This window comes from Plasmodium coatneyi, chromosome 7 (genome assembly GCF_001680005.1).
Source record: "Plasmodium coatneyi strain Hackeri chromosome 7, complete sequence".
Lineage (NCBI taxonomy): Eukaryota > Apicomplexa > Aconoidasida > Haemosporida > Plasmodiidae > Plasmodium > Plasmodium coatneyi.
Window position 1 is genome coordinate 1,023,755 of NC_033562.1, and position 20,761 is coordinate 1,044,515.

The window sequence follows — 20,761 nt, forward strand, 5'->3', positions numbered from 1 at the left end:
CAAACTTTTTCGTGGTAAAAAAAAAAAAAAAAAAAAAAAAAAAAGGCGGCAATGTCGGTCGGACATACAAATGCGTAAATGAGTACGGAGATATATGCTGATTATACAATTGGTCCGCGCGCGCAAAAAAAAAAAAAAAAAAAGGTAACTCTGCAGGTAGCAAATCCTCACCATGTGTTTTTGCTGTTACTGTTCTTCTGCTTCTTTCCCTTGCTCTTCACTCTGTCCCCGTTTTAATAGGTACACACCTTCACTTCTTCTCCGTAATTTTTAAATAAATGCAGGACAGGAGCGTGACCACCCCGAGGGCGTTCAATCCGTACGTCACGGGCATGTGCTTCTTATCCCCCAGGTACATATAAACCACGTCGGTCAAGTATGTGAGGTAAAAACTTATAATTAGGCATAGTGCACTAACTGCAAACATAATTCCACACAACTTCCCGAAATGCTTCTTCGAATATTTCTCATCCACATAGCAATAGAAGCAAGAGAAAACGAAAGATATGTAAAAGAAAAACAAAATGATGGACATCATTTTGAAAAAGTATCCATCAAATAGGATCAGAATATACGTCAGAAATATAAACACGTTGTTTGTTAATATACTGTATATAGAACCAAACTTTCCAGCCAGGTAGCCAAAAAATGGGGTTGGGATAAAGGACAAAATAGTGGAGAGAGAAAATATTGTCGTGAGGTCATTATCATCCCATATAAGAATGGATCTATTGGATTTTATAAAAAAATCAAATCGAATCATACTTGAACTGCATATAAATACGGTAATTAAATATTCCCATTTTTGAGGATGCTTCCATAGAGACTTTATTTTATCTGTAAATTTAGAACCCTCATTATTATCGAATGACTTCTTATCTGCACTTTCCATTCTGTCCATTTCGTTCATAATGCTTATGCTTCTTTTCTTCTCTGGGTTTGATGATCCCGTGGCTCCTTCACTGTTCAGTTCCGACTGCGCGCTCTTCTTACTCGGTACGATAAAAATGCCCACAATAAATGAATACAAACTACATATGCACAGGTATGATAGGCACAAAATGTAGAACTCGTTATCCTTAAAATTGAACGCGTAGAAAAAGGCATATTTTAAAAGCAATCCAATGGCAAACCCCGTAGATCTTGCTGATCCGAGGATTCCAAAAATTAGGGACTCCTTTCCAGGGAAGTATTTCGATATCTTTAACAACGGAATGAAGGACAAATCTGCTGAAATACCCAGCATTAAAAAGAATATATACCATACGTAGGAAAACTTAAACACTGCTAGGGATAGAAATCCGCCTGCTAGGATTATTTGCCCACTTAGGAAACAGACCTTTTCCCCAAAGGTATCTAACACATAGCCACTTACTGACGATAGGAAAAAATGAACAAAGAAGGCCAAGGTAAATAAATTGTTCACAGCTACATCTCGGTTTCCACATGTCATATAGGATATATTTGCATCCACCTTAAATTCTCGCATGTCATCTGTAGGTCCACATAATTCGCTGAAGGCGCCTGACTTGTATATGATTGGCTGCCAGCCACTGAATCCTGCGTGTACGAACGTCCCCACTGCCGACACTATGGAGTACAGACCGAGGGCCACCCATCTGCTCACCCTCAGGTCCTTCGGCACGTTCTCTTCGTACTTGAGCTGTGATATGTCTTCCTTCATTTTTCTGATTGGTACGGCGAGTTAATTAATTGGTGTGTATTAAAGCGGCGTATTTATAGCTGCTTGCTTAGCTTTGTCCACCGCACGTACGCGGGGCCTCCTATCCACTCGCAGCTACCGAACCCCTGTAGGCGGCTCCCCGTCGCAACTTGCTCAGTTTAAACGTGTGTCACTTCAAACTGGTTTGCGCGTGGATCCCCTGGCTGCTCCACTTGTACGTTGTTCCTCCACGCTGTTCGTTTGGCTATCCTTCCAAATGCGGTAGGAAAAAAAAATAAATTAAAAAAAAAAAAAAAAAGCAACAGTCCCAAAAGGGTCACTTCAACTATTACAAAAAAATGTTACGCTTTAATAACATTTTTGCAAGGTTTAACAGGTGATTGTAAAAAACAGAAAAATATTATAGGAAAGCTGTGCGAAAATTTAACCAAGCCAAAGCAAACGAACTGGAAAAAAAAGCGGAGAGAGGAAAAAAAAAAATAAAACAAATAAAACAAAACAAAACGAAAAATGAAGAATGCGGAAGAACAAAATAAAGTGAATTTAAAAAAAAAAAAAACTGATGGCGTGTTTGAAGAATATCCTGGGGAAGAATCATACTTAAAATGCAACAAAATGTCGTTGCGGAAAATTTTTCTCATACAAGTGTCGTTAACGTGTATGGGTTATACCGTCGTATACGTACAGATTTTTTTCCACCACGTAATTCGCATGTAACGTTGCCTTTCATGCGTTGTGCACGTTACATGCGGAGTTACGTGAACACCACATGCAAAGGTGGCATATTACCTCCATGCCATATATCCATGTCAGATCCTTTCATGTCATATGCTCCGAGCTACATTTTCGGTTCATTCCCTCTACGAGGCTCTCCTTTTGGTTAAAAATATTGTGCCACTTTCCTTTTGGACGTTTTTAAGTGTTTTTTTTTTTTTCCCTTTTTTTTTTAATTTTTTTTGTTTAATTTTTTTTGCTTTATTTTATTTTTTAAAATTGATAGCCCTAGCTTGTCACCATTTGTGTGCTCCAGTGAGAAAACTAAATGTGCGCAACCTGGAGACAAAAAATAGTTGACAGAAGAGCCCCTCGAACTGTGATATAGTACGTATAACATGTTCCGTCCAATTTCACGTGTATGCTGATTCTTCAGTTTGCCTTGGCCACTAGGTCGGCCCCCATTCGAGGAGCCCTTTTCGATTTGCATACATCGGCGGGACTTCGCCGTTTTGGTGGCACGCCCCGTTTTCGCCCGTGTGCATGCGATGTACTTTTTTTTTTTTTTTTTTTTCCCTCCTCCCCTTTTATCGCCAGTTTTATCCGCCCAACATGCGTGGAGAATATGCAGTTGCACAAATCGGTGGGGTCGAAAATAAAAATTGCCATGTAGGAAACACCGCCGCTGTTTTTTTCATCCCATATGCGCGCGGTAGGGTGAACACTTGTGTTACAATCCGCGTCGCAGCGTAAGATCACATGAATGAAAAAATTGGCTTATGAACTTGCGCATAAGGGCGCATACAAACTTGCATGAACGACTTTCCTACGCGCGCACCACCCCGCGTCGAACCAATCGAGTTGCTAAAAGGTCGTAGCTTTTAAAACAGAACTAAAAAAAAAAAGTGAGTGAGAGTTGTGGAAAAATAAAATTTCCTCTCGCAGCAACAAGCGCCCACGCATGAACACACTGTACATATACGCACGAACGGGAACACGCAAAGGCATATATATGTACATGTCGGAAGAGGAGATGAAGTGACATCCCTTCGTCGGGCAGGGCAAATGCTCTACTCGTCCCTCACACAGGGTTACCCCATCGCAAAATAATAGAAAAAAGTAAACGAATGTAAGTGGGACCAAATGACGGGTATGTACGTTTTCCGCTTTTTTTCCCCCCACAATCTTCTGTGAGGTCACTTTGCAAAGATGACAAAGGGGGTTTCATAAAAAGAGTTAAAAAAGTAAAGGAGGTCAAATAGCGTGCACATGGGTAAACTGCGCAAAATGCTAATCCCGCATCGCTGTAACTGCTTCTTCTATGTTTAATGCATAGGGTGGTTCACATCCGCCTGGGCAGCGAAAGCGCCAACATATTTGTCGATGCAGCCAATGTGCGGTTAGCCCTTTCCCCATGCGTTGCGCTACTGAGCGAATAGGAATAATATACACACGTTAAGCGGTTAAAAGTGTCGGTGATCCGAGAGGGAAGGGTCTTCCATGCGTTTATGCAGCTGGTCATGTACTGTTCGTGTAAGTACATACGATTAAGGGGGTAATACAAAGCACATATGCATCTGCTCGTTACTGAAAAGGATTCAGTCCCTTCCCCCAGCCAGTCCTCCCACGGTCATCCTGCAAAAATGGGCTGGTTCTGCCCTAGTCATCCAAATTGTTCAGGGCCCCCAATTCGTCGTTAAAAAAAAGCTCGTTACACCCTTTCTTGTTGGCATCCAAACATTTGTCGACCCACTCGCTGTACACGTCAATGCATTCATCTAAGTTGGTAATCTGACTTGCGTACTTGACTCCGCATTTAAGGCAGGTCAGTTCTCCTATTCCTTTGGACCTGTGTCTGTGAGGGAAGGGCATAAACGGGGATGACGCGGTTAAGGGGGAGAACAGCAACAAAAGTGCAAGCATAACACCATAATGCGTATCGCATCCCCTCATGAGAAACATGAACGAACGAAGGGGGCAGTTCTTTTTCCTCCACTCGTCCTTACAGCTTAATGTCGACCGATTTCTTGTAGCTGCAAAAGGGGCAGTTGAATTGCTTATCCAATTTTATAGCCTTCTTTTTTCTCGGTTTAACTTTTTTGACTTTACTTCTCGCCATGTTGCATTGGAAGTAAATTCTTTTTTGTTTTCTTTCCCGGTGTTCGGAGGTAACCCCTTAACACGGTGGGAGTAATCAAGGGAAGAGTTCAACAGAGGGAACCTCTGAATTGCGCGTTGGTTGAATATGTTCACTTAAAGTAGGACTGTGACGTATGCGCTATGTCCACTTGTCATAGGTAGCTGAGCTGGTCCAACTTTCCGCGTTTCCCCAATTGAATGGATGCAACGGCAGGCTTGTCTCGTGCTCAGACTTCTTCCTAAGAGCTGCTTTTCCAGCAGTGGGAGGGGAGGATGATTTGATCGTTCTCCTTGCGCACCTTAAAAGCGAATTGGTTAATAGTAAGGTATGCGGGTCAAATAAAAATTTAAAAAAAAAGGAAAATTCATAAAATGTATACAAATAAAATAATTTTAAAGTGCGGAAAAAATTGCGGCCATTCGATTCACTCGAGCAGCAGCGGTTGAAGAGTCATCGCACGGATTAAACAGGTCGGGTAAGGAATCCTGGTGTTGTGATTTTTAATACAGCTTCAAAATTGGTTAAATAGGCAACGAGTGACGTGGCGAGCGGAGGAGAAGGAAGACGAGTAAACTCTTTTCTTTTTTTTTTTTTTCGCACTTGCGCAGAACAAGCATGTGGGGAGTGGCACGAAAAAAAGGTAGCTGAAAAGTGAAAAATGAAAAAGTGAAAAAGCGAGGCGAAGCAAAACCGACGACGTGGAATTTCAGTAACAGCCAATTTCGCGCAAGGAGAAAAAAAAAAAAAAAATTATCAAAAAGGACGCCAAAAAAAATTACCAAAAAATCACCGCAAATATTTTTGCCAGGAAATCCGCGGGAAAAGTCGACCAAAAGGCACACCCCGCATGCGTTAAGCACAACATGCACACGAATGTGTATTTTGTTTTTTCCCAAAGTGTATACAAGGACGCGCGTTCAGTGAGGATGCATAATTTTTAATCCCACGATGGGAAACCCCCCCTTGATGGGTAGTAGTGGCCAGGCGGCCCACGCAAAGATAAGATAATACAAAAAAATTGCAAGGAAAAAAAAAAAAAAAAAAAAAAAAAAAACTTTAGACATTAGCTTCAAGCCAAATATGCAACTTGGCAGATAAAGCACAGCGGGAGAATAGCAATCATTGACCTGTAAGTTGTGCGGAAAAGGAGCAGCCAAACGGCAAATCGGCAAATTGCAAAAGAGCAAAATTGCCTAACTCCAAAAATGCAAAGAGCCCGTGCGGCCGGAGAATGTATCCCAAAGTGAAAGAGGAGCCCTCCGCTTGGATACAGATAAGGCTTGTTGCCTTTTCGGACGCAAAATTCCTCATCAGCTTCACCACGAAAAAGGGAATAAAGTGAACCTTTCCAATTATAGCTGCACTAAATAGTTACAGCGCCATGTGCACGTATTCCCCACGAGAAGATACACAAAAAAAGAGGGATCGCTTTTATCAGGTCATAGTATTTTTTCTTAAAAAAAAAAGAATAATCTGCACACACATGTGTACAGGTTTGCACATCTGAGATAGTGCACTTGTTCGTGTGCCCCTCAAAGTGGGGAAGAAAAAATTAAACAAAACGGAAAGGTGGACTAAACTCTCACGTAACCCCACCAACTGCGTGATCGTCCTCCTTTTGGAATCTTCATCCCCCCCACAAGGTGACATGACCCAGTGTGAGCACTCCCCCTTCCACAACTAATGAATAAAGATGACATAGACCAATTAGATGTATTCCCCCCCGATGGAGGAGGGGAAAATGAAAATGATGAAAAAAATGAGAATGAACTGAGCGAAAGGGAAACGTGTATTCCCATTTTGGACGCGTCTTCTCCGAGGAGCAGTCATAACCAAGTGGGGGGCATTAATCAGAGAGATAATCTTCCGGAGACAAATGATTACCATAAGGGGGAATGTCTAATAACTACTTTAGGAGAGGTTGTCCAGGCGGCAAGCGATGAAAACGCAGGAAACACGGCGAGTATCCCCAACACAGATGATACCCTGAATCGTGACGAAGCCAAGCCGAGTGCCCCCCTCACAGCCGAAGGAATGGAAAGTGCTCCCCTAAACTGCAGCATAAACACCGTTGCAACGGGCGACAGTGGGGAAAAGAACACGACGGAAAGTCCACCAACGGAGACTCCAAATTGTTCCACTTCTATTAGCTGCATTAGCACAACGCGTAATCATAACACAGATGCGCACGTAGAAATGGTGGAACAGAGGTTAGAGTACATTCCTGTCATAGGTGAAGCGAACGAAACCAATTCTGAACACAAGATAAATGCAGAATCGAAGGAGGAGGCGAATTGGTTAAATCCTTCCAACGCATGTGTGACTGTGGCTTACAGTGAGGAGTTACCTGTAGTTGAGGATTGCACAAGGGCAGTAGCTGATGTGGTGGGCGAAGCTGCCAATTGTATGGTGCATGAGATCGCGAATGAGGTCGCCAGTAACACTGTTAACCGAGGAGAACAGCTGCTCTCCCTGGCACAAACAGTAAGCAGCTTCCAAGCTGAACTGCTGGAAAAAAACAAAAACACATTCGAAGAAGTTAAAAGAAGGGGTTGCCTCTTTGTGCTAGCCATCCAGCAATCATTTATGAACAAAACGGAAAAGATCCTCTGCACCAAGTGCAGCCCCTTATTGGCGTCCCTAAACGGTGCCCATGAAATTTTCCAGGTAATTTTAAAACTTCAAGTAGAAAAACAAACCAGCGAATTGTACTTGGCTCATTTTTTGGAAAAGCTGAAGAGGGACGTGGAGGGGGCAAACAAGACGGCATATCAACTGACCCAGCAGGTGACCAAACAGGTGACCGACCAGATGACGGAACAAGTGTCGAAAGAGGTGGTCCACCAAATGGCGGAAGCACAACTGAAAATAAGCAGCCTAAGTAAAGACAGAACAATCCTTATGGATACCATTAAAAAGTGGGAGGAGCATTTTCATCAAATGAAAAGTGAACAGGAAATAATCCACGCCAGGGTTAAAATCAGTGTCCATACAAGCTTCCTCAATTTTACGGAATATATATTTCATCTCCTTCTGAAGGTACATTCTGCCCTCTGCCAGAAGAGTGACAGGTTGGCATTTTTAATAAACCGATTGAAGTGCATTGGACTTGACTGGAGAGCCTCCCAGGGGGAGAAAGGGAAACAGCGGAGGAGGGGAAAGGAGCCACGTGGAGAAACCCACCAGAGTGATGCAAAAATCCGTAGGGGGAAAAGAAAGGAAAAGAAGAAAAGGAAGAAAATAATCATCGGGAGAAGCAAAACTGGCAATAGAAGCGAAGGCTGCTCGTCCTCCAGTGGTGGAAGTAGCCCCCCGAGCAGTGACAGTTCCAATTTCTCCAAATCGGGTAACCAGCACTCGTGTAGCACCTCCTCGTGCGGATCAAATTCCAGTATGTGTCTTTCGAACGAGTTGTGCCTCTCCGACCTGACACACATGAACACAAACCGGCTGACGGACAAAGGGGGCAAAAAGAAGGGACGCAGAAAAGTGAAGCAACTGCTAATTAGGGCAAATGAATCCAAGGAGGGGAAAAATAGAGCGCGCTCGGTGGACAACGTGGGGAAGGCGCCCCGTAAAAAGGGGAAAAGGAAATCACGCCGAAGGAATGAGCTTCACGATCAGCACTACAGGCGTAAGTTATATAACCGGTATAGAAGGTACAAGAGGTTGTACGCCGAAGAGCTGCAAAAAAACAAAACGTTGCATTTTCTGCTGGCGAATAAGGTAAAACTGGCGCAACGGGGGCACGTCCTCCAATGGCTTCGACTGCCCGCTACACACATGTAGCCTCCTTTGCATTTACACACAAACGGTTGTACCTAATCTGTACCTAATGTGTACCTAATGCGAATGCTTGCCAACCCATTCTCGCAGGATGAAGAAATTGCTCAAGTTCGAAATGCAATGAAGGAGGAAATGCAGAGCAGACTTCTCCTCCACGAGCAGGAAGGAAAAAACAGATTAAAAGAAATAAACGAGCTGAATGAGTTGCTACAAAAAGAAGAAATAAGCAACAAAAAATTAGCTACCCGAAATGAAGAAATGGAGGATCTAAATAAAAGTTTAAAAAAAAAATTGGACACGTATGAATACACAGAGAAAGAATTAAGCAACAAGCTTTGCGAACTGAATGTGGCACTTACCAAGGAGAGGAAAAAGAACAAACGGTTGGTTTTTCAAAATGGAAAAATGAAAAACGCTCTTTTTCGATATAACCATGGAGTGAACTTCCTTGACAGGGGAAGGTATCGTCGTAATGGGAAGTGGTGCGTGAATGTTTCTCCTCCAGAATGTGTAGACGAAGAGATGGGAAGCGAAGCGGACAGCAGCGCCGCAAGTGAAGAAGACAGCAATGTGGGTAGCGAATTATACAGCGAGAGCAGCGAACATTTATATGAGGACGAAATGTATGCCCTGCTCGGCACGGTGAAAAAAGTCCCAGATCATTCTACGAAGAAGCAAAAGAGGAAACTGCTGCAGCAAGGAAAAATTAACAAAGCGCATGGCAAACCATATAACAAAAAGGGCAAGGTCGCATATGGAGGGCACTACCAACAGAATGAATACAAACAGGTTAAGTTGAACTCCTGTTGCTTTAGTGATAATTCCGTGGATGTTAGGATGCCCAGGAGAAGGCACCTCCCACGGGGCGCTTGCACCAAAGGGAAGCTGACCGTCCGTGAAAAGGGCAACGGGAAAGAAGGGAAGCATCCTAAAGCATGGCAAAATGGCCACAACAACACGCAGCACAGAGACCCCCAGTGTGCCCCCCCAAACAGGGACGAACAACGCCTACACATCGATGATCAAATCCGAAGAGACCTGGAAAATTTCGACGAAACGAAATACAAGAAAATTATAAGTGACATTACTAAAGAGGAAAAAGTAATTGAAAAAATAAAAGAGGACGAACTGTATTCTATATTTATGCAGAACTGGGAAGAATCTCACATGGGATCAGAGGAGGGGACAAAAAACGGGCCCCTCTCCTGGTCAGGGTCCTTCATGCACCATTTGAATAAAAGCGTCATTTGTGCCAATCAAGGGGAGGGAATTCTCCCAGGGGGAAATTATGAGCAGGTCGAACGGGGGGGATGTGATGAGACAAAACGGGGCGACTTCGCAGAAGGTAATTATGCGAACGCTGTGGATAATCGCCCGGATGACCACACAAAGGGGGCCTACCCTTGTCGAGAGAACACCGCAGGGATAGCCACTCAAAGGGAAGCAACCCTAATGGGACATCATGGATGGCACGAAAATGTCACGCCAAATTATGACCCAAAGTGTGCAGGCAAAGTGCATGTATTCCCCGTGGAAGAGACGCAAATTGCTAATGGAGCAGATATGACAAGGGGGGAGGAAGAACCCTCCAAGGGGGAAGGGAACCACAGGATGGATACTTCAAAAGGTACGAATGACCATGTTGGGAAAGGCCTTAGCGGTACCATCCATGGGTCATCTAATTGGGACGTCCAAAAGGGGAACAGAACAAATCACATCGAAGGAAGCGAACCAAACGAACCTACCAGTAACACCCAGGGAGAGGCCATCAACGAGGGAATCTTAAAAAACTACGAAACTTACAAAAAGAACAAAGACAAATTCATTCACCTGACTTTACGCAAAAAGGTAACGCACGTAGGGGACGAACATACACCCACAGGAGGAGGGAAAAAAAAGAACACATCTCTAGAAAATGTATTAAACAAAGAGAGCTCCAAAAGGGAGAGTAAAAATTGTTCCCCTGTTTATGCCGAGGAGGAGGAAGCATTCGAAATGGACAAGAATTATGCCCCTTTTGAAAGCGCACAAAATGGAAACCCCCTCCATAACGATAAGGACATGCGAGAGAGCATCATGATGCATTATACATACGGGAATGACAACCATAGAGGTGTATCCCTACACAATAATGTGCACGATAGGAGTCACATTGCAGCAACTTCGTATGACAACACAGACCCGCACTTCTTTCAAACAACTGAGAGAAGGGATGAGATAAGGAAGGGCAATGTGGTAGATGAGGTAGGTGAACAGAATGACAAACGGGGGTTTCATAAACCAAATCCAGAGGGCGAAAGAATGACCCCACTCGGAATGGCACATAACCCACACACAAACAAATTCAGTCTACATAATTTGAGCAACAATGTGTTGAATACAAGTGGTGAAAGTTATCCTCCTGTGGGTGGGGGAAATTCTCGAGAAAAAAAAGAAATCCCCAAATGTGAAAATATCACTACCCCGCCTAGTGAAGAATTAAATGCGGACAGTCACCAGGGGAACGACGCTGCTTACTCATCGTATTCCTTGAGCATGTTGATGGGTGCCAGTCGAATGGACAAGACTGGGTGTAGGTTAATCACCCAAGATGCATCGAACGGGGGAACTACCTTATATGCGGCCACCCATTTGGCAAAGGTCGACATTAACGCAAAGGAGTTGTGTTCCCCCTCTTCGCACGAGGAGCATTCACGTAGCGCAGCAAACGAAATAGTAAATCACAGCCATCAGAAAGGGGGCCATCCTTGGGACAATAAGAACAGCGGGGCTAGTTCTTACCTCAAGAATGAAGCCCTTAATGAAGCATTGAGACCGTATGAAGCAGGCGCAGCTGTGCCAAAAAGGGACTCCTGCGAAAGCGCGTCACAGAGGAAGAGTGTCGGGGATAGGGGCGTCTTAAGTAGGTTGCTCAGGAAGAAGTAGTCCCGTCAGTTATTGAGATTATTCAATTTTTCCGCAATCGTTGGTTGGTTCGTTTTTTTTTTTCTTTTTTCTTTTTTTTGTGCTCCCTCGAGTAGGTTAAGCGATATCAACCCTCACGGGGCGTCGAATTTACACCATTTGCGCGTCGCATTGGAATTGTCTGGCGGACGCCTCGCATTCGACAGTTTTACATTTTTATGGTTTTATATTTTTATGGTTTCATATTTTTTTGGCTCAATATTTTTATGGCTTCATAATTTGACCATTTGATAATTTTGTTGAACCCTCCCTTTTGAAGAAATATTTTCTACAATGGACCGCACCGGTTCATGCCTTCTGATGGGTATCCAATGTGTACAGGGCGCGGGGAGATCCGCGTAAGTGGGGGTAGAGCCCCCTCACAGGTAGCTAAAGTTGGTTTACCTCTATATGCGCAAATAAACCAGTTAAAGCATGGGGGAGGTGAAAAGAGTTTTGTTTCCATCTGCGCGCATCTTTGCTGGGTTTCCTCTCTCCCTTCAGTCATGCAAGGGAACGCAAAATTAGACAACTGCTATATGCGTCTAGGGGGACAAACTACACAAACAGTTTTATTACCTAATGGCAAAAAAGTTGGGTGTGCACGGCGGCAAAGAAGTACCTGAACAGGTATCCCATTTTAGCCCACTTGTTAGGGTAGAGAAATAATTAGGCGGAACTTAAAGAAAATTTGCGGCAATCAATGAGGGGGGCAAATGATTAGGGAAGGCGTCACCCCGCGGGGGGAGGGAGGCACAAAACAAAAATTAGGAAGAAACAAATAGGGAGAAAAAAAAAGACAAAAATAAAACGGAAAAAAAAGAGATGGAATGAGATTAACGTTGAACGCACGTTCCGAAGAAACGCTGCACACAAAAAATCTTCCCTAAGAATGCTTAGAAATGAGGACTTTAAATTCTTCGTACAGATCGGAGTTCGCCTCACCAAAAATGGCTTGCGCCTTTTTCAACGTCTCCTCTCTCTTCTGCTGGTGGTTGTTCAACTTTTTAATGTTAGACAGGAATTGGTTAAACTGCTCGTATGTCAGTCTGCTCCTTGCGTTGCGGAAGAAGGCCCTGCCGTCTGTGTTCTTCTCGCCTGCGGATCTGCAAAAGGGGTACGTAATATAGGGCAATAAAAAATGCAGAAGGGTGAGTGAATCTTTACTGATCGGTTCATGGAGTAGACACAGCCCTAGTGGGACGTGCACATGGAGTGCACACAATGCGTCCTTTGCAATTCGCATCCATGTGGTAACGAATGCAACCTTGCAGGGGGATAACCACCCAGAACTCCCCCCTTCCCGAATGTGTAAATTCTCCACTTTTTAGCATCTCCCTCTTGGTTACCCTGCTCCCAGGTAGGGCGAGTTGAAGCTCCCGTTGATAATATTATGCGCGTCCGAATTAACAATTTTGTTAATTAGCGTTTGGCAGGAATCTTCATTGCCATTAATCTCGAGCATTGTTCTCGGGGCGGTCGTTTGCAGCATGTCGTCCGCGGAATAGTACTGCGAATGTGCGTAGGGGGGGGGAAGAAGTGTGCCTCTCCCAGTATGCACACACCAAACGTGTAGTTCATGCGTACAGTCAAAATGTGCATTCGCGCAAAATGCACAAGTCTACAAGTGTTATCATTCAATTTACCTTATGTGCATCCTCCACATCATGTTCCTCCTGGATAGAATTGAGGACGGCCTTTTTAAGATTCTCCAGTCGGTCGATGTCCCTATTCAGCTGCGAAAAAAAAAAAAAAAAAAAAATACACTTGTCAATACGGTTCGAGCTAGCCATAAAATGATTGTTGCTATTTGCGCACTCGTTTGTAAAAAAAAAAAAAAAAAAAAAAACAGTTCTTCCCCATTGTGAAAAACAATTACGACGTATTTTATTTTTAGTGTAATCACGGTGAAAGATTAACTGTCAGACGGTGTGTCTGTGCCCCCGGATAGCGATTCCTCCTCATACAAACACACCCCAGGGGCAAAATAAGCATATGGGAACACATGTTAAGCCTTATATGGCGTTTGTTTATCCCTTTTAGGAGCAAAAGTTATATTGTTCCCCTCCGCCTTACCTTCTTAATGGTCGTAATCAACTGCTTGTTTTCGTCCGCCAGTTGGTTCCCTCTCTGTGTTGATTCGATTAGCTGAACCTCCAGGTTGCTATATTTTTTTTGTATCGACGAGAGCTGCAAAAGGGTGAAAGTGATAAAGTGGGAGCAAATTTAACGGATGTTCCCTTTATTTACTATGCGGTAGAAGCGTGCACAAGCAACACCATGAAAACTGGTCCAACACGGAGAATGGAGAAATAACTTGTTCCAGCTTCTCCGTGAGCTGTCCTTTTAGAGATCTGATTTCTGCCTCCTGGGACGTAACCCTAGTCTTGTATGCGTTGGTGACAATTTTGAATCCTAAGGCGAGTTGCTCTGTTGGGGGGGAGAAGCAATAAAGAAAAAGGAAAAAGTAAACATGAATGGGTTCTCTATCCGCATTGGTCATGCTTGTAAACCTTATTGGGGGTAAACCGGTGAGATTATTTTGTTCCCCCGGCTTGTATACAGATAGCCACCACGAATAAAATGTATGAAGGGCTTCATAACTTATAGGCGGATTGCAAACGAAGACACACAAGTGGTCACTCCCCTAAAGGAGTCACTTCATATTTGCGCTCCTCTCGATACACTCATCCGGCAGATAAAAATGCCCCAGGGTAGTTAATTACCATCTGCATCTGAGGGCAGCCAACTTAGGTCTGTCGTCCCCGCGTTCGACATTTTGGTGTAAATTTCCTTGGACAGTTTTAAGGGGGTAACTCAAAAGAGAACAAAAAAAAAAATCGCAACAAGAACGCTTCAAAATGTTGAAAAGCTGCAAAAGAGGGGGAAATTATATATGTGGGTTGTGCAGGAGTGGTGGTAGGTGCGTGCAGCCACGCCAACGTGCACTAATCGTGTGTACTTGTATCTGCCTTGTTGTAATTGGCTTGTGAAACAGTACCACTGCAAAGGGGGTTACAAAACTGAGGCAGCGAATTTTTGCAGGGCTGTGGGGGAAGGGGGACACCAGCGCATGCACTCATGCATATAGATCCGTGTACACCTGGACAGATTTAGGTCCCTTTATGATGAAGCGGAGTGAAGCCTCAAAATAGCGTCTTCCTTTTTCTTTTTATTCGAAAAAGTAGCACTAGTGTGTAGAGGGATGAAGGAACACACGGAGGAAAAGGTTAAAACGTGGGGAGTACAAAAAAAAAAAAAAAAAAAAGGAAAGCCACGTGAGGGTAAAAAAAGGCAACAAATGAACAGTGTGTATGTGAGGGGAACAAACGGATGAGCTAACAAACCGATACGTGAATAAACGGATTCGCGAACGGGACAATTAATCCTACGCAACGACGGACAACACTGGTAGGCAGGTAGATCGATAGGTGCGCCCCAGGTGTTATGTCTTTGCCCGGTGTTGGTTTATCTTGCAGTGTCCTTCGCCTTCCTGCCTGGCTGTATCGTGCACGTTCACCAAAATTGAGCACTTGTGCGTGTAAAAGTCAGTAGCAGCATTTCAGTTATTTGCAGCCATGACTACAAAACGTCTGTTCGGATTTCTTTCCCGTTTGTGATTCTTGGCTAGGTGTTGTTCCGATAAGTTAAACGGTCATTTTTTTTTTTTTTTTTTCTTCACGTGTGGGAAGCCCCCGTGTGTATGTCAGTGTATGCAGCGCTGGCAAATAATTGCAAAAAAAAAAAAAAAAAAAAAAAAAAATCTGGACTGAAACAAAAAAAACGCTCATGCCACAATTCGCGCAGGTATGCAAATGATTAATAGAATAATTCAGGAGGAAAAACAAAAAAACACAAAAAAAAAAAAAAAAAAATGAAATTAAAATAACTTCATTTGCAATGCGTGAACAAAAAGTATGTTGTATTTGTTTAAAGAAAAACGTTATGCTAAGGTGGTGCTGCAGAATGTGCAGGGATATCCCCCCATTTTCATCCGTATGTATAACCGTATGTACAGCCGTATGCACAGTCGTATGCACAGCCGCACAGGACACTTCCCCGCACGTATGCATGTACTTGCACGCCTATACCCCGATGGTCGCGTAGAATTTAAAATGAAAAAAATAGTAGACCGAATGCGGCGTACTGGAAATATGAAGCCACAACTTCGCCAATTGTGAAAAAAGAAAAAATATATAAATCAGAAAAGCACAACATGTGCACAGCAAAATGCATGTAATTCTTCAGAGGCAGCAATTATCCAGGCAGGGTATGCGCGCGCTAGTGTGTACATTAACATATGCTAATTGCAACACATTTTTATGTGCACATATGCGTACTCCCATATATTCTTTGCTGTATGTTGGACAGGTAGCATTAATTCAGGTGAATACACAGTTGTCCCTCTTCTTAACCCCTACATGTGATGTCTATGTTGGGGATGTACTTCCGTCTGTACAAAAGGCGAAGCGATGAATTTTTAAAGGACTTCAAATAACGATCAATCCATAGAATACCAAAAATGCGTCTGTTTTTTTTTTTCTCGTTTTATACCATTCGGGCAGCATACTGCAAAAGTGCACTTCGCATGCAGAAAAAATGACCGCTATTTTCGGAGGGGTAAAAAAAAAAAAAAAAAAACGCTATTCTGTGCATGCGAAAAGGGGTAATTGTTTATGAATTTTTTTTTTACCAAGTGTAGCATACTGTGTGGTGGGCGGGAAGAACAACCTTTTGGGATGCCACTTCTACCGCTGAATGAAAACATGCTGTGGGGGAGTTGCCACCTTTTCTGCGCCCATGCGGTGTTGTCGTGCTGACCCGTGGACGAACGTCTGAAGGTACTTTTCCAATGGGGGAATATACTCTTCCCCCCTCCGGCATACATCTGACGGTGTCACAATTGGGACAAAAAAAAAATGTTGAATTCAAGCTTTTTCACCCCCACAACGTCGCACCGTTTCGCTACCTTTTTTATTTTTTTGGGTGCCATTTCGGAACTTTTCAGGAGCACACAAATGGGGTTCTAACTGGTTTGCCCCTCCCCTGAGAAATCCAACTGTAGCTAATTTTTCATCAACAGAACGTGACGCAGGTTAAACGTTGCACCGTTAATATATTCTCCCCTGTGAGGAAAAAAAAAAAAATCTTCTCCCTTTAACATGAATCGGTAAGTATGCAATTTTTGCTGGTCCCCGTGCTTAGCTTTGCAAAAACGCGAGCTTCCTTTTGGGTCATACGTCAACGTATCTACCGATGCGTCCGTTCTTGTTTAGCCGTACAACTACGTGGAAGCTTCCCTCTTTTCGAATGCCCAGTTGATGTTTCATGGATTTCTTCTCCTGTGTCCCCTGCTCCCCCTATTCCTTGAGCACGTCATTTCGCTGCGTAAAAAGGGGAAACCCACATTGAGCTTTGTAATCATGCCTAACGACGTTGATATAAAAACTCTATCGGATGTGAAGGAAAAGGTCAAGCATGAAAAGAGGACGCATTGCTTGGTGCTCAACAAATATAGGGTGAATGACGTGCTGAAAAATAAGGAAGCGAAAATTTGGTTCCTAAACGTCTTTCGGTTCCCTTCTGTGCTGAAATTTAGGGAGTATGAGGGGTCCCTCATCGAGACGGGGCAATATGACGGGGAAGTCCTGCGCTTTATTCATTCATATGTGGACGGGCTGGGGGGGGGAGGCACCCAGGTGAGCGATCACATGAACGGTCAGGTGACCGATCAGATGACTGACGCACCGCTGGAAGACTGCAGGATAATCCCGCTGAACGCGCGGTTCAACAAAGCCCTGCAGGAGTTGTTGCAACGCGAAGGGAAGGACGTCATGGAGGGGCTCGACATGCGCCCGGAGGAAGGGGATGAAGGGGACCCTGCTCAACATGATGTTACTGCTTCGGACGGTACTGTCCAGTTGAACGAAGGGGCAACCCCGAAGGACCCTAAGGATGAGCAGTGTCCCACCCTGGAGGAACTCTTCCGAGTTATAAAAAAAGAAGCCATAAAAATCAGAATCATTCAGCTGCAATTTGGTTACGATAATATGAATACGGCCGAAATTTTGAGGAAGGTGTTCCCCTCGGAGAGTGATGTGATCCACAAGTATGAAATGATCGGACATATAGCGCATCTAAATTTTTGCGAACGTTTTGAAAATCACAAAAAAGTCATTGCAGAGATAATCCTCGATAAAAATAAGAGCATAAAAACGGTTATCAACAAAAAGGATACTTTAAAAAATGTCCACAGAACTTTCAACATAGAATTGCTCGCAGGAGAAAAAAATTATCTGACCATGTTGAAAGAAAATGATATAAAAGTGAAATTAAATTACGAATTAATTTATTGGAATTCTAAATTAAAAAAGGAGAGGGATAGAATATATGACCTGGTTCAAAATAACTCCATTATTGTGGATCTGTTTGGAGGGGTTGGTATTTTCAGTCTACACCTCAGTAAAAAAAAGTGCCTCTGTTTTTCCAACGATATTAATTTGCATGCTTATAATTTTATGAACGTTAATATAAAATTGAATAAAAGGAAAAGTATCCTCACATACAACTTGGACGCCAGGGCGTTTGTCCACATGTTGCTACAGTTGAATATCTTCTCATCTGACACATCCACTTTAACAATGGAGCTCAGTGAACAGAATTGGAGAAACGTCTCCCTCGATTTTATCAACTCTCCAGATCATAACCATGTTGATGCGGGAAAAGGAAAGAAACGGGGAAGTGACCGAGATGGTCATGTGGATGCAACTCCCCATGCGGACGCTACCACTGACAAGAAAAAGAAACTCTCCCATGAAGATACAAATGGCCCATTAGGGGAACGCACCCAGGGATTAGAAGTCACCCAACAAGAGAGGGAGAACACCCACCTAGAGAGAACCAAGAATGATGCAAAGAAAACAGAAGAAGATGCACCCCCAAATGAAACGCACAAAGTGGACATTAACCTGGGCATCTACGGAGATGTCCATGTGCTCATGAATTTGCCGCAAACGGCCTTTGAATTTTTGGATGTTTTTCGAGAACTCCTAGATATGTACAGTACCGACCAGAAGGACCAACATGGAAGCTGCCGACGCGACCAAATGAGGAACGTGTTTATACACTGCTACTTCTTCTCCAAGCCTGAGTTATTTTACGAGGACGCCGAGAGGAACATACGGATGCAGCTGAGGGGTCTCCCCCGGGAGATGAAGATTACGGAGGTGAGTCTGTTGAACTGGAGCAATTTCCCTTTTGCACCACCATCACCACTGCGACGCCACCGCACTCTGCATATCCCTTTTTTTTTTCCTTCGCAGATTAGGAAGGTCTCCCCAAGCAAGCTCATGTACGTGGCGGAGTTCAACCTGAAGGACGTCCTTTAGCAGGTCGTCCAGTTTGACTGAAGAAAAGGCAGGCAGAGGGAAGGACGTATCAAACGGAGATGTGCCAAGGGATTCTGCCGACTGTCCCATTAGCATTGAATAAATCGCTCTACATTGCAGAAGTGAACAAGCGAACGTTCCTCTTTCGTGTTAATTTTTTTTCCTTTTTTTGGGGGTGCATAACGGAGGTGTTCGCTCCGACCATTTAAAATGGAAAATGTACACTGGTGATGAAGTTTCCTTTTTTTTGTAATTTTTTTCCACCCATTTGTATTTTACACTTAGCCCAAACGACGTGCGTGTCACAAGAGGGGGCATACCTTATAAAGGTGCACCTTTCCGTGTCCGTCTGCATAAACACCCATGAGTGCATGACGTATGCGTGTGTTTGTTTGTCCCGTCGATCCGTTATCCAACTTTTTGCTTCCTAAAAATTTCGACATACAGAATAACTCTCTCTGGAGGGGAAAATGTGACGACCCAGGGAAACATCCCCCTTGTAAGCTTCTCCCCGTCGAAATACATCTCCTTTTATTGGCAGTCTGGGTCTGTCTCTTGGGGTTTACGCGAAGGGGGGTAGTCATCACGCTGCGCTCTGAATGTGCTATGTTGGTATAAACGAAAGGATAGCCCTTCTGAACTGCAGAAAAATTGAATCCTCCTTTCTTCCTTTTGAAGGGAAGGTAAGTTTACCATGCAACACACTTGGGGACGTTACAAAACAAAATTGGCTACCCCGTTGTATCTTACTCGGGTAAATTTTACGTTGCCTTCCACAAAGGCTAAATTCAAATGTGCCTATTTCCCACATACAACCGTTGTAAAACGGATGTACACGTTTGCGATGGAACGAATAAACGTGTTTTTTTTATACTCCTCGCGTTTTCCCTTTTTACATAAAAAAAATTGTAAATTTTGTGCCAATGTAAGAACAGTTTTGCAAGCAAATTTTCCCACCCTAGGCAAAAGGGTAAAATTATATAGCAATGAAAAAAAAACAAATGTAGCGTATGATGCAATACGAAAACAACCCCCAACTGGTACCCATTACGCCAATATGTATATAACTTATAATACACTTAATGAATAAAATGCCCCTGGGGCGATTTTACGATAAAGCGTAAGGCGCATATATGGTATGTTCCACGGAACTCTCAGCAGGCACTCACCCCCGTTAGGTGAGAAATAATTTTATGGCTGCGCAGATAGTTAGTCAAGAGAACAGAAAAAAGGAATTGAAGTTTCATTTATATGTTTTTTTCTTTTTTTTTTTTTTTTTTTGCATTTTCGATTATTTAAGAAAAATTATTTTTCTCCCATCATTTAATAATTTTCTCACTTTTCCACCAAGTTTTGCGTCCATTGCACTTTTTTTTTTTTTTTTTTTTGGCGAGTTATATTTTGATGTATATATATTTATACTATTAAATATATATTACATCCACCGAGTTATGAAGTGCCAATTTTATGAAAATCTGCTGAAGTTTTTATAGCAGGGTATGATACAATATGTGATAACGCGTCATTTGCAAAGCGGAACATTTTTCCCTGTATAGTTCGCCAGCACGAAAATGTTAACGCTGCATGACACATAGGTTGACAACGCCATCGACGCACATCATATTATATGACGTCGAATTAATACGAGGCTACACTATAAATTATCCTGCATTGTATTATATACCTAATTATGTTATATTTTATCATCCTGTGCATGGATGTGTGTTGTTGTGCGCTATGCTGGACTGTATAATATCATGCCGTGGTATATTTATTGCCTTTCGATGCATAATGACACGTGATAAACGCGTTGTAACAGTAAAAGAGGGGAAAGTCGCAAGGTTGGTTTTGCCCCTCTGTAGTTGCACATTTTTTTTTTTTTTTTTTCTCCCTCACATGGTTTAACATTTGAGATTTTCCCCAGGGGATATATACAGCGGCACATGTGCATTCCCTACAGGACGACCCACTCGACTACATTTGCATGAAGACATTCGTCCGAGTAGGATTGTAACTCCGCTTAGCATACCGCTGAACGTACCGCTGCCAGGACGTAGCACATATGAGAATTACCAACACCAAGTGGAAACATCCAACGCAACTTCA

The 20,761-nt window shown here is 43.2% G+C and overlaps 5 protein-coding genes across 5 annotated transcripts; 2 read left to right on the forward strand and 3 right to left on the reverse strand.

The window, feature by feature from the left end:
- Positions 1-250: 250 nt before the first annotated feature.
- On the reverse strand, positions 251-1,684 carry PCOAH_00017740 (Major facilitator; the record flags this gene model as incomplete). Its single annotated transcript, XM_020058583.1, has 1 exon — positions 251-1,684. The coding sequence occupies one exon, from the start codon at positions 1,682-1,684 to the stop codon at positions 251-253; it is 1,434 nt and encodes a 477-aa protein (XP_019914121.1).
- A 2,373-nt stretch (positions 1,685-4,057) lies between these two features.
- Positions 4,058-4,517, reverse strand: PCOAH_00017750 (Uncharacterized protein; the record flags this gene model as incomplete). Its single annotated transcript, XM_020058584.1, has 2 exons — positions 4,058-4,253; positions 4,405-4,517. 2 exons carry the CDS (start codon positions 4,515-4,517, stop codon positions 4,058-4,060), a joined length of 309 nt encoding a protein of 102 aa, XP_019914007.1.
- A 1,704-nt stretch (positions 4,518-6,221) lies between these two features.
- PCOAH_00017760 (Uncharacterized protein) lies at positions 6,222-11,249 on the forward strand (the record flags this gene model as incomplete). The annotated part of the gene is made up of 2 exons (XM_020058585.1): positions 6,222-8,264; positions 8,415-11,249. 2 exons carry the CDS (start codon positions 6,222-6,224, stop codon positions 11,247-11,249), a joined length of 4,878 nt encoding a protein of 1,625 aa, XP_019913942.1.
- A 594-nt stretch (positions 11,250-11,843) lies between these two features.
- PCOAH_00017770 (Uncharacterized protein) lies at positions 11,844-14,314 on the reverse strand (the record flags this gene model as incomplete). The annotated part of the gene is made up of 8 exons (XM_020058586.1): positions 11,844-11,983; positions 12,009-12,373; positions 12,617-12,777; positions 12,914-13,003; positions 13,344-13,457; positions 13,585-13,697; positions 13,994-14,083; positions 14,230-14,314. 6 exons carry the CDS (start codon positions 14,043-14,045, stop codon positions 12,154-12,156), a joined length of 750 nt encoding a protein of 249 aa, XP_019914224.1.
- A 2,229-nt stretch (positions 14,315-16,543) lies between these two features.
- On the forward strand, positions 16,544-18,655 carry PCOAH_00017780 (tRNA (guanine(37)-N1)-methyltransferase; the record flags this gene model as incomplete). Its single annotated transcript, XM_020058587.1, has 2 exons — positions 16,544-18,493; positions 18,590-18,655. Coding segments are annotated over 2 exons (2,016 nt in total), but the record flags the coding sequence as incomplete, so codon positions are not given.
- Positions 18,656-20,761: the final 2,106 nt, after the last annotated feature.